This window comes from Meleagris gallopavo, chromosome 3 (assembly GCF_000146605.3).
Source record: "Meleagris gallopavo isolate NT-WF06-2002-E0010 breed Aviagen turkey brand Nicholas breeding stock chromosome 3, Turkey_5.1, whole genome shotgun sequence".
In the NCBI taxonomy this organism is placed as follows: Eukaryota; Metazoa; Chordata; class Aves; order Galliformes; family Phasianidae; genus Meleagris; species Meleagris gallopavo.
The window spans coordinates 48298277-48312512 of NC_015013.2; the positions used below are offsets into that span (position 1 = coordinate 48298277).

Consider the following 14236-nt stretch of genomic DNA (forward strand, 5'->3'; position numbering starts at 1 on the left):
GGCCGGAGCTGTACTGCAAGCTGGTGGGGGGGCCGGCCGCAGCCCCGCTGGGGAGAGCCATACAGGTAACGGGTGGGGACGGTCAGGGGAATGGTGATGGCGACGGCAGGCCGGCTCCCACTTCAGGGGTGAGGGCAGGTTGCACCTGCAGAGGGACAGAACTCCTCCAGAGGCGTTAATGGAGATCTATTTTTTCTTGATAACGCTCCTTGCGTGAGCGTGCCTGTGGCAGCGAGCAGCAGGTCAGCTTTGTGATGGACTGGGGTGATGCCCATCGGCTCTGTCAGAACTCTGCTTGCCTCAGCCCTCCCAGATCTCTTCCATTTGTACCTTGTGCCTGCAGAATGCCCTCTCACAAAAAGCTCAGAGTGCTTTGAGGTGCTCTCAGGCTGAGAAACGTAGTTTTCCTATTAGCAGAGTTGGGCTGCAGGTAGTAAATACTTCAGCTGAGGTGCAGTGATAGAGAAACTGCATGGTCTGCTGTTTGTGACGTGATTATTTTTGTATTTACTCCCTTTATATACTCACATCCCATTGGAAATGAGAGTTTGCTTTGTGTAGAAAGAGAGTGAAAGGATGGGGGTTCTTCTTGTTAAATGTTGATGTTGCAGGCCCTGGGTTAGTGGGCAGTTATGGGCTGGGGCTGATTCCATTCCTTGGAGGACTGCTGGTGCCGGTAGGAGCTTGCTGTGCCTCCTGCAGCCTTCATGTAAATGTGGATGCAGCTGCATTGCTCTCTAGTTCTAAGAAAACCCCACTGAGGTACAGCACGTGAATACTTCTGTAGTTGTTGTGGTTTGAGAAAACTTGGCAAATTCCTTCCCCAGGCCTGGGAAATCCAGCCATGGAAAATATGATAGCAGCACAATGTGCATATTATCAATCCCCTCCACTTCTTGAGTTCAAAGTCACTGCAAATACAGGAGTCTTGGTTTTGTTGTTTTTTTTTATTGGTGGAAAATTGGATAGAAGCACATTAAAGTGTTGCAGAAGCTGAGCCTATGTTGATGGATTTAGATCAGCATAAGCATTTGTGTGCTATTTCTTAACAGTCTGAGGGAGGATCAGGCAGCTTTTACATATGGTGGCAGAGATGGAGCTGCTGTGACAGTCTCAGACTGAAGTTGTGCTGTGCACCTAAGTCACTCACCTTTGGAGTCCGTCCAAAGACAGATGGTGGCTGCTGTGCCTATGAGCAGGGAAATCAGAAAGAAGGCGAGAAGAGGGAAGAAACAGCTGAGTTACGGTACCAACACAAGCAATTAAAATAAGGCAGAAAGAGCAAGTCAGCCTCATTTCTGCTGCTTCTGACAGAATTATAGAATGCCTTAGGTTGGAAGGGGCCTTAAAGCCCACCCAGTTCCACCCCCTGCCGTGGGCAGGGCTGTCACCCAGCAGCTCAGCTGCCCAGGGCTCCATCCAACCTGGGCTTGAGTGCCTCCAGGGATGGAGCACCATAGCTTCTCTGAGAAACCTGTTCCAGTGCCTCCCCATCCTCTCAGTGAAAATTTTCTGCCTAACATCTAACTGAAGTCTCCTCTCTTTGAGTTTAAAGCCACTCCCCTTGTCCTGTCACTATTAGACCATGTAAAAAGTCAATCCCTCACCTGCTTATAAGTTCCTTTCAAGTTCCTTGCATTGGCCTCTTCTTTTCATCTTGTCTTTTGGTTCTTTATATGATTTATTGTATTCCTTAGTGGAGCTCATCATCCCCAGCAAATCCTGAAAGAGCATTAGGAGGCTGTTGGAAGCCCTTCAGGTGTACCATTCTTTCAGGTCCAACTTAGTTCAGCCACCAGGTGTAGTCTGAGGCTTGTGAGGCAGTGCTGGATGTACACTGAGGAAAGCAGTGTTTCTGTTATTTAGTGTGTTGGCAAGAGGGACAATAGCTTAATAAGAGCAGTGCTGAGTGAACAAATGTGCTGCAGTGCAAAATATTTCAACAGCTCTGGCAGATAAATGGCATGCCTGGCTTTGCCTGAAGGTCTGTCCACAGCAGTGTGCGGGTGTGAGTTAAAGTTAGTTGCATGCCTGTCCTGCCTTGCCAGTGGGTATGACTCCTCTAGGTATTTGTGAACAAATCCTTCATTGTTGTAGCTTTTTTCTATATTTTCAGTATATTTTCATTTTCAGTATTTCAGCAAACTGCTTTATGCAGTTTCATTCCTCTCCTCCATGCAGGAGAACTGAGGGGAAGAGGGTAACGAGGTCACCAGCGGATGCACACCTGCCTGGCTGGTGAACTGCAGCCAAATTTAAGCAGTGGCTGAGTGCCCAGGCTCCTGGATCGAGATGTGTCCTGTGGCAGGCAGACTGGGGGGAGCATGCCTGCAGGGTCTGCCAGGGGAGAGCAGGGAAGGCTGCTCAGCCCAATCACTTATTCTTTCTGTCTTTCTGTCTTTCTGTCTGTCTTTCTGGCAGGTTTGCTGGAATGTATTTTAAATAACTGAAACTCCAGTTGTTGCAATGAAATGCTTTGAATTACGTGTTCAAAAAGGAAAAAAAAAAATAGTATCTTGAGTTCAGATCAAATGTTCTGGTATACTGAGATACAGAGTAGATGTATGTAAATGTAACTCTGCCATTGAATACTCCTCATTGTTTTCTTTTCATTCAGCCTTTCTTGAGGCTGTGGCTGGATCAAGGCTGGAACTGCCATGGCAGCAACTGTTTCCTGTGTATTTCCAGCCAGAGCATTGTGAATGTGAAGTAAAGGTGATGTTTCATGTGTGCTATGAATCTGTTTAGGATAGGCTTGTGGTGGTGTACTACCTATATCAGAACTCTAAACGTGCATTTGTCAGAAAATCTGAACAATCAAGATGATCTCATGTGGTGGCAACTGCTGTTTTTGGTGCCTAGATTCATTTCTCAGTGTACTGCTTTTGTGGATTGTGACACAATGTTCTCTGGCCTCATTGCAGAAACTGGCAGTGTTACTTGTAGCTAGCACAGCCTATGTGGTGTCAACTATGTTAGAATCCCATAGTGTCCTGGCATACTACAGTTGTTTGTACAAAAATCATCCAAATCTTCTCTAACGGTTAGAGGAGGAATGTGTTATAACTTGATTGCCATGGTTAGCCAGCGTATGTGCATACAGATTTAGTACATTTTTAAATAACTTTTTCAAATTCATTGAATCATGGGAAAGCTTGGGTTGGAAGGGACCTCAAACCCAGTCCCACCCCATGCCATGGGCAGGGCTGCCACCCAGCAGCTCAGCTGCCCAGGGCCCCATCCAACCTGTCCTTGAATGCCTCCAGGGATGGGGCACCACAGCTTCTCTGGGCAGCTGTGCCAGAACCTCACCAACCTCTGAGTGAAGAATTTCTTCCTAAAATCTAAACTGAATCTCCCCTCTTCTAGTTTAAAACCATTTTCACTTGTCCTGTCACTGTTAAAATGAGTTAAAATTTTATTTCCCTCTTTTTTATAAGCTCCCTTCAAGCACTGTAAGGAATTCTCAAGATTAATGATTCAGATCAACTAATCAGCTAATGGTGGCTGTATCTTTTGGCACCAGTGTCGTATTCTGAGCTTGCCAGAAGAGCAGGATTAGGACAGAACTACTGCTCTCATTCCTGTGTTAGAAGTGGACAAGTGTGACCTCTCTACTTAATTTGCACTGATTAGCGTGACAGCAGTGGCAAACAAAATAATGATAGTTGTATGGAAGTGTGTTAATACTTCCAAGGCAGGTATATGTTTAAGGCTAGACAACAAGGGTTGTGGAAATCCTTTTAACAACCATATCTTGTTGTTAAAATTTTTTCAGTTAGAAAAGGAAAAGGTTCAAATGTGACATACTACTTTATTTAAAACACAAATCCAACACAGTGTCAGCACGTGACAGACTGAATGGTTTAAGCGACTGTCTGGCTGAAGTAGATTAAGGGGATTGTAGCATTTAATGAAAATGTCATTTTTCTGTTGGGGTTCTACAAAGATCCGTGCCTGGCACAGTTTCTCTCACATCAATTATCTACACCCAGCGACTGGAATAAGATGTGAACTGGACAGTGAAAAGATTCCTTAATAGCTAATTTTGATTCTTCAGCACTAATCTTAGTAGACTGTACAATGCAGTTTCTTGAAGATAAAAATACTGCTATGAGACAAGCCAATATGCCAAATTAAAATTAAGTTTCCTGAAGTTTATTCATCATTATTGTATGGAACAGCATAAAGAGCTTTAGAAACTACCAAAGAGAGATTATCAGGGCATATCCGGAGTGTGGCTTTAATAATGGATTAAAAATTGTGTGGTGTTTGGCAAATGAAGATACAATGGGAGTCTTTCATCATCCTTAAAGGGAACGCTCTGTGTAATCCATAGCATTTTCCAAGGATGTGTACTTTTTCAAGTTTCTGATTCAGAATGTGTTATAATAACACGGATATATATTTTTTCATGCTATAAAATTATAACGGTAAATTTACACATTCAGAAGTTGTAAATGATTTTTTTATGGGTTTGTTACAACTGGTCCATGTACATAGGTTGATGTTTCACAGTCTTTTAGGAGAATTGAGGGTAAATTTTATGTTGATGTTATCCTACCTATAAGCATCTTTGTTTCATTACATTCCTGTGGAAGTGCTTGCAGATGTAATACAGATAATTTCAGCAACAAAGTATCAGTAAATGTATTAATGAAATAAAAGATTTATTGTTTTTTATTTAAAGAGATTCCTGAAATTTCATTCTGTATTTCAAGGTATAAATATGAGTTTTAATTGCAAGAGAAATCATTGCACAAGTACACTATATACATATAGAAGCAAGATTTAACTCAATTTTTAGGCAGGGCTCCAATTCAGAATCTCAGTGAACAACAGGCACATCTGCAGCATGTAGTCTTGACTGAGACAACCTCTTTAATTTTCTGTGTTTCAGGGACAGTTTTGTGACTACTGCAATGCTGCTGATCCCAGGAAAGCTCACCCAATCACTAATGCCATTGATGGAACGGAGAGCTGGTGGCAAAGTCCTCCTCTTTCTAAGGGCTTAAAGTACAATGAAGTCAATGTCACTTTAGATCTGGGGCAGGTGAGTGCATGAGTTGTTGTTTAAGGAACGATCATTTCTTGCATCTACATAAAAGTTACGCAGTTGGGAGGGATGTTTGAACAAATGATTTTAACTTCCAATACCATATTTTTTCATCTGGTTTATGTTCTCTCTTTTTTTTTTTTAACCAATTCAACTTTATTGGAGTGATTATAATGATGTAGATTCTTGCCACAGGTATCACCCTGATTCAGTGACGCTATGCTATCATGAAGAGACATTGAAACTTGTTAATCTGAGGGGATTGGACAGGTGTAATTGGGGCTCTGCCTTACATTGCAAATTCTCCTTTTTCATGAGTCCATAAAGGAAGAGATTTCATGATCCTTTGCATACACACAATTTGAGAATAATGTCCGGAGTCTGCTTTTGCCTCAAGGATCCTTCTATCCCTCTATCATTCAACAAGACCTTCAAGATAGACAGAAAAATATTGATAACATGGCCTAATAAGGTGGACACAGCAAAAACAGTGTAATAGGAAATAGTATGATGACAGTAACGTGAACACCTGTATTTCTTCAGCAGGTGATAGGCAAATAGCTCACAGTAAAACCTCTGCAGCTGTAAATGTAGCTTTGAAGCCATAGGGCTGAATTCTCAGCTGCCTTAATTGGGCACTGATCCAAGGAAATTAGTTATGCTCTGCAATTTTACACCAGCTGAAAATATGTTGCTATAGATATATATTGGGGGCTACAATATATATGTGTCTAAATATAATTATTTTTTGGTCAGTAGTAACTATTTACTGATACTGATAATAGATAGGACTATTATTATTATTATTAAATTGGCTTTCAATTTAGTTAATAGCAAGAGGAGCAATAACAAAGGAAAAAAAATCTCTATGAAGCATTGCTGCTACTTTGTTGGGGATTCAGCTGCAAACCATTTTACCTCTTCCAGAACTAGGAGAGAGTCATGTATAAGCTGATAAAATTTTATGCCAGAGTATCCTCACTAGCCTAGCACACCTTGGTCTGATCTCTCTGAGTCATGTTGCTCTATCTGATAAAATGCACTGTTGAGGAGTATAGCATTCCCTGATACTTTGTGCTCCCAGGAAGTGAGCTACTTGGTCAGTGTCCCCTAGTGAATTATAGAGAAGTGTGTCTTTCAGTAGGGATGCTAAATGCAGAGCAGACTGCTAGAAATAGGTGCGGATGGACAATCGCCTCCCAGCAAAGCAGACCTTTCTGTTTGAGCTGCTTGCACTCATCATGGTCTTTGCAAAATGTAGAATAAGGTTGCAGCTTAGAGTCTGTAAATTGCTTTGCTGTGTAGCCCTTCATATTTGCAACCAATACTTGAATGTCATCATCAGAATGTTATGTAGCACCCATGAAACTATTCTAAACTGATCCAAACCACTCTTTCCTCTGAGTATTTGTTAGCTTCTTTGGAGAAGCTGCTGAAAGTCACTTAATCTTTTATGGGTTGAGTAAACTTCTGAGAAATCGCTTTCCTTCAGGGTGAGGATGTTGACTGAGCGTCCTTTTCCTGTGGGACTCCTTAGAGACCAACTATGTGCTAAAATTCTAGTTAAAGGATTTCTCAGTAGGAAAGACTGTATTTCTCTTTACTCTGGTACCTCTTGGAATGGTGACTCCAAAATCCCTTGTGAGGAAACGAGGGAAACAGAAGACTAAGGTCAAAATGATTTCAGGTCTTGTGATCAGGAAGGGATAATTTTATTTGGTGAATGGATGAGGACTTAGTAGGGCTCATATGGTTTGTTTGTTTTTCACTTCACAGACATTTTCATATCTGTGTTCAGTCAGTTAAACCCTAATCTCAGAATCGGTTGAGATTTACTTCTGACGTTTTGCTTATTCTTCCATTCCAAGTTCGAGCTGTAGTGCACGTAACTAATAATAAAGAGGAAAAGTCAATACTGTGACAGAGTAAGTCTACTCAAGCGAACAGGTGAATACTGAGACCTCAACTCACCTTATTTCAGGTTCCTAAAAATTAAGAGTTTATTCTGTTAATCTTGCAGACTTTCTATGCAGTTGATAGTGATAGGCAGGCAGATACTTTTGGAGTGCTATTTTTCTTTTTATTTAAGATAAAATTAATGTGCTTAAAGTCAAATGTGTGCCTAAATGCCTTGCAGAACTACACACTGTGATACTAGAAAGGTATCACAACTGTGGTTTTACTCACTGACAGCTTGTTCTTTCTTTTAATGTCACCTTTTTCTGAAGACAAAATGGAGAAGTACTTTTGCATATTTATGCATGTCCAAAATATGGCAAAGAGTAAGGTACACATGCATGCAGATAAGCAATGACTGAGTTGTAAATTTGTTATCAAATAATCACAATTAGAGGAAGTGGAGCTTAGAGCAACATCACAAGACTTTTAATTTGCTGTGTTCCTGCCATTATGTCTTTAAGACTCAGTGGAGTCCCAGTGGAGCCTTTTGCTAGTAATCTGAAGAGAATATTTAATTGAATAGTTGAAAGTTTGAGAGTTTATTAAAATGGTGTTAGAGCACTCACCTGCTGCTGTTCCTGTTTTAGAAGGACTGGGGGAGATTCTGACAGTCAAAGTTCCTTCAGGATCTTAAATCTTTAAATTAGAAGATTGCTCACTTTGTTGTTCCTAGCAGTATGAGGAAAAAGCAAAAAACTTGAAGCCCTGCGTTACTTCCTTTTCTGACTTTCTGCACTACAGTTACAATTCTAATCAATCACAGACCGTCTGTATAATAATTATAATGTTGATCCCTGAGGCAGTGTCTCAGTTTACATACTTACTTATGCTTTGGCTGTTCCTCACTTGTTTAAAATATTTGGATCAAATGAAGATTCGCATATTCCTTTAATTGATCAAAATCTTCCCAACATAGTTGTCAACTCATTTTAAACTATTCAGTAATATCTGAGTGAACAGAGATTGTCTGACTGTAGCAAGTGTGCTCTTGTTTTTGGCTTTCTTAATGCCTAGCAAATATTACATCAATATTCCCCAAGGTGTTTTTTTTCTGAACTCTTCTGAAGTAGAAGGTGAAGTTTCTGGATTGTGTTATAGTGCATGGGGCAGAATAAATGTCTAACTGTTAATCTTTATAAAGTGTTGTCCATGACTTTTTATCATTGCTTTTAGTTATTTGTAATTTTTTTTACTGTGCTTTTTGTGGCAATAGTATGGTGCTGAGAGACTTAAGGCTTGCGAGGTCTTCTTCAGTAATATGTTAAATGTTATTTTTTTGTAGTGATGTTATTAATTAGGTAGTATTGTAAATTGAAGGCATGAAATGGAATGTAGCGTACAAAATAGTACTTTGTGTAGGCAGGGAAGGAAACTGAAATAGATCTCAGATTTATGGTAGAGTACGTCATGTTTTTGTCACTCCCAATTGAAGCACGTAAACAATGTATAAAAACCTCTCACAGTTGTATACATTCTGAGTTGCTTTTACATGGTAAATATTTCTTATGGATTTAGTTTTTGTTTTATAGTAATCATCTGGGTGTAGCTTGACAAAGAATATTTTTTGTTGGGAATATTAATCAATGACTGTGTTTATTAAAATAATTATTCTTGACTTACTAATGCTCTGACACTATTTCTTAAAATAGTTGTTAATTTAACAACCAATCTGTAAAATATAGTGTCCTGTAGACCTTTCTCAGGAGAAGCTATCAGGGTAAGCTGTGCTGAACTGTGCCTCCAAAAGTAGTAATTGCATTCACTGTACTTGACTGCTGACAACAGTTTATAAAAGGTGATCCTGAAATTAAATCCAGATAACAAATGCTCCATTTATTCCTCTGTCCCAATACAAGCATCCTAAGCAGAGTTGACAGATTTAGTCACCCTTAGAAACCCTTTCTTGCTCATATATTATGCTCTAAGAAATAGTCTATTTGTTGTTCTCTTAAAAGTTTAATTATAAAAGACAGGTTGAATGGTTTGGTTTATTATTATTTTTATGTTTGCAATAAGGCATATATTGGTGTTGAGAGAATTTAATTTTTAAAATGCACAGACATACTTGAAGGATTGCTCTCCTTAGATTTCCTGATACTACCTTCCTCAGGTTTTTCAGCATCCAGTTAGGAAGATCTTTGTTCCCATTTACTGATTTCACTTACTTCCCTCAATGTCTGTACTTCTGCTTCTGCCATCTCCCCTCCTGTGGATCATCACTATGTTACTTTGATTTATGATGCGTTGTCTTCACTTTCAACCCAACATAGTAAAAGCAGCACTTCTGTTGATAGCCTTCGACCCTCCATACTTCCCCATGTTTTCTTCCAATGCTGACAGTACTTCTGTGTTCTTTGAACACAGCCTTCATAAGGGGATGTTTATCTCCTGAACAACTGAGGTCTGAACTATACAAATGCTCTCCCAAATGAATAGCTTCAGTGTTCTGTGAAGAAATAGACCATATGTAAGAAATAATTATGAGCATTGAGTTGGTCTTTGTCCAATTCCCAATGGAAAAATGGCTGCATTAGAAGTTTCAGGATTATAACTGACAATAGTTGATGTATTTGCCTGCAGTCTTGGCAAAAAGACCAAGGACAGATTGAACCTGGACAATGGACTACCCTTTCATTTCCAAAAGCGTTCCTTGCAGAATACTGCCTGTGAAATGTGGAGTGATTCTCCCTTTTGATCCTGCACACTGAATGCAATAGAGAAAAGAGCATCTTCACTGAGGCATGTTCACGGGCACGATCTTAGATAACTAAATAAGAGCATAGCTTCTTAGCACTGGTGACTTGTTGAATGAAGAAGTGGTATGAATACAGCGTGCACAGTTCTAAGTGAACAATGTTGGAAGTCCTTTGCTTATTTCTGGCTTCTGTACCCAAGAGGGTGAGTCTAACATGTAGGGAATGGCTTCTGTCTGTTGTGCAGCGTGAGCTTCTCCAGTCACTGTCGTCATTTCTGCAACATTAGCACTGCTGCATATACGTGTGTGTCATTAAGCTGTATGGAACACATTCAGCTGATCTGATGCCTCTCAGACACTATCCATGTGGGCTTTTCTCTGAACCTCTATAGTAGCTTCTTTTCCAGATGCCTTCCAAAAGTGCTGTCTCAGCTCTCTCTACTTGACATTTCATCTGTAAAATCCATGGTTAGAGACCACTAAATATTGATTGTTGGCAGTGACGAGTAAGTCTTTGGATCTATAAGAGTGCCTCAGGTCCTACTGAGAAGTTACAAATAAAGGGGGTGCTGACCTCTTCGCAACAACAAAGTTTCAATTGGATCAATAATACATAGGATTCTAATTCATTTAAATGTATTGTTATTTTTATCAATTGGTCTTTGAGAAAAATCAGTGCTTGAGACCTTAATACTTCATTTCAGTAAGAAACTTTTGGGCATGCACATGCCAACCCTGTGAAATTAGTGGTACTGAGGAATGTTTTGGAGAAGTTGCATAAGTGATAACTACTGTTATTGTGAGGTAAGAGCAATTCATGCTTCCTTAAAATCCCACTCCTGCACTGGCCCACATCTGAGAGTTTTGTTTTATCTACTGAATGATCATCAAATTTTTACCACTTTCTCACCTGCTTTCCCAGTTTACACAGCAAGTACAATAAGATCATACCTTTGCTGTTAAAGGAGTGTATAGGGCTGCTGAATCACGGCCTGAACCTTTGATTGATCACCTGAGGCGAGCAATGAGTCAGCCACGGGAGCACAGGTGAAGGCAATTCACCTGTGCTGAAGGAAGAGGTGGAGCCTGGCTCCATCTCTCCTAGACCCATTTAAGAGCTGACTGCCAGTGGGGAAGGATCTCTCTGGAGATCCACTCCATCAGGAGTTCATCTCGTGAGCCCAGGACAGGGTGAGTGACTTTCTCTCATTTCTCCAATATAAATTATATTAGCCAAGCTCCTGGATATATATATATATATATATATACACACCATCTATATATCTATTGACTATATACCACGTGTATATCCATTGATTAAACAAGGACATAGTTTGCAGTCACCTATCAGTGTAGGAGCCTCACTGTCTTCTGGGTAACGTGCAATGCCAGCCACAACAGCATCATATCAGAAGCAACAAGAACAGCCATATTACACTGAGGTAATTTTGGTGGTGTAGATATACCTGCTAATGCTGTCTGAGGAAATACTCTCCTTCTGGAAATAGTTGTTCACCGTTCTTTTAACATTTGGATTAGATGAAGAGGAACTGTTGTGGTATTTCTTTAAAAAACATCCCGAAACCTTCAGGTTGCCTCAGATAGATGGTGTATCTGACCTCAGTTTTCTTATTACCACACCAAAAACTGTTATTCTCCTTGAACCAAAAATGGAGAACAGACCCTTCCTACATGTGAAGCACACAGCAGAATTGCACAGAACAGAGTGTGTCTTTGTTTTGTTCTAGTTTATGTACAGCACTTAATGAACAAATCATTTCAATGTTTTAGTATTCTGTTTTGATTTTATGGTAGAGGGTGGTGAAAAATAACCTATAATTTTGTATATACACATCTAACTTTCTTACATTTGCAAATATATGTCAAGAATCAAACAAGTCTTGGGAATTCCTCTATTTAGAAAATTGTTTAAAATTTTAAGGAGAAAATAGAGACAAAATTTTTATGAATTTTATTATACTTTTTTAGAATTGCCATGAGGATACAATATGTTATAAGGAATTTTCTATTTTGTTAACATAAATAATATGCATGTCATTAGAGATCTCTAACACTGTATCATTACAATCATGGTGGTGTGATTCTTAATTTAAATGAGCTCTTTTAAGAGCCTTACAGTAACCTACAAGACTTTCTATGGAAACATTTCTCTCTTTGTGGTAGTTCTTAGTGATGAATTTATCATTTCTGTTCTCAGATGAGGAAGACATTTTGCTTATTTTTCCGGCTTATTTTTTTAAAATATTATCAGTTTTCCTTTAGTAAATTTTCAAGGCCACAAGAACATTTCAAATCTGAAAAAAACTTGAGCGAACAGGAAAATGTCACATCAGGATGGAGCAGATTAAATTCCATTTGTTGGCAATCCAGGATTTAGTCTGTGCTCATAGTTTACAACTGGACGTGGTCTGGAGAAATTGACAGGAATGCATCCTTTTTCAAGCATGTATTTTCAAAGTGGAACAGTTCTGCTACTGGAAACAAATTGCTGTTTTTATTTTTTATTTTTTAATTGAGATGAGAAAATGATCAGAATTTTGATTAAACCATATTTTGGATTTCTTTATTTTTCCCCTCTCTTTATTTTGATGCAGACAAGCACCATGATATGCTTGTATCAAGATTACAGCTAATTTTACTGCTTTGTTACGTTTCTTAACTGTCCTAAAAACCTGTCTCCCTGCTCTTTCTGAATGTGGTCATGCAAACCCAAGCAGCATTTCAAACTATGGGATGTTGGGAGAGCCTCACGTGATCTGAAGGTTCCTATGTGCACGAGTAACTTGAAGTTGCTGTACTTTATTTTGTTCTTTTGTGGTTTGCATGGAAGCCTGCAAAATCTGGTTCTTTGAGGCAGTTCTTCAAGGTCTAGCAGAGCTGGTAGAAGAGGGGGCTCCTGATCTAACACACGTTGGACAGTACTTCAGCTTCACATGCATGGAGCAGTCCTAGGCTTGAGCCAATTCCAATTTGCAGGGGAGTTGGACTTGATCTCTAGAGGTCCCTTCCAACCCCTACAATTCTGTGATTCTGTGAATTCCACAGCTGAATAGCAGTGGTCACACAGGTGTTTGAAGAGCACAATGTGCTAATCCAGCTGTGTTCCATAGAAGACTACTGTGTGCAATCGTGTTGGCCACTGTTCTCTTTCAGTGTGTTTAAAAGGATAAAGTCTTGGGTAACACTGATATATAAGTGAGCTTTTGTTATAATTCAGTTTTTCAGCAGTGAGGAAGTCCAGTGGAAATAGAATTTACAGCTATTATTTTGCTTGTGCTTATAGAATCACCTGTTGTGAGATGAGATGGGCTGTATCAGCACTTTGAGTAGCATCTGAGTAAAAGAATACAACGTGTGACAGGCTGAGGCAGGTGCCGCCTGCTTTTTTGGAGAGTAGGTAGAAGGTCATTGTAGTGATTTAATACATAGCTACAAATAGCAGCACACTGGAGGACACAGCCTGCCTTTTTGTATGCTTCTTTTGTGTCCCCATGAGCTTTCTAAATTGCTTGTCTTGATGAAATCTGATCTGATTTGATTGATGCAGAATGTCCTCCATCCTCGATAGAGCATGTGAGGATGGAATTCCTAGAGACATTAAAGCACAGGGGAAGTGAGAATACTAACGGATAAGCGGTTGCCTGCCCAGTGCAGACCTAGCTTTGAGAGATCCCCTTGTCCAAAACTGAGAACATAAACCTGTTTTCTTTTAGGAATTACATAACCATGGCCCTTCCCTGCGAGGATACCCAGTTTCACCCTGAACGGCCATACTGGATGGCATGTAAGGGCTGTATGGCCAAAATCCCTACTCTTATACTTGGCTGTCAAATGGCGGAAGCTACTTTGGCTGAGTATCAGAAACTCAATAGGAGCAAACTTTGGCACAGTCTTCAAAGTATTCAGCTGTTTCTGACATCTGGTTTGGAGACTTTCAATCAGTAATTTAAGGACATTACTCCACCTGTATAGTAACCGTGTCTAGCCCTTGGAAAAAGAATGGTTTTGTCAACAGAATGATTGCCATTTAATTTGCTTGATATCATTACATAGAAAATCATGTACAGTACCAGATAGGGACAAAGATTTCTGCTCCTTTTTTTTTTTACAGGCCATTTGCATGTGGCTTTTGGTGGCTCTGACTGCTGTGAGAGCTGCTGAATTTGTCCTAGCTTACAGCTGAATGGGCTAGGCATGGCAACAAATGTCAGTTCCAGTTTGTGATTGGGAGCTTGTACATATTTGTAGTTTGAAGTCTAATGATCTGACTAAATTTCACTTGGAGTAGGATTTCATGTCAAATCCATATTTGCTTTAGTGTTTGGGAGCTTTCTGCCTTTGTGGTCTGTGTTCATGGTATGTATTGAGCACTTGGCCTTGAAGCTTGGGACATTCTGAGCAGTGTCAGAATATGGAAGATCTGCCAGTCATAAAAATCTCTCCCATTATATTTGATACACATGAAACTCTGCAGAGACTTGCTACTTACAAAGTGGCAAAATTAT

At 39.8% G+C, this 14236-nt stretch overlaps 1 protein-coding gene across 1 annotated transcript in view; it reads left to right on the plus strand.

Moving 5' to 3' along the window:
- Positions 1-2: 2 nt before the first annotated feature.
- Positions 3-14236, plus strand: part of LOC116216476 (laminin subunit alpha-3-like) — a gene marked incomplete at its 5' end in the record, with an annotated part of 34665 nt that continues 20431 nt past the window's right edge. Inside the window, 2 exons of the mRNA XM_031552881.1 lie at positions 3-65; positions 4901-5053. Coding sequence (XP_031408741.1) covers positions 3-65; positions 4901-5053 — 216 coding nt within the window. The remainder of the gene's footprint in view (positions 66-4900; positions 5054-14236) is intronic.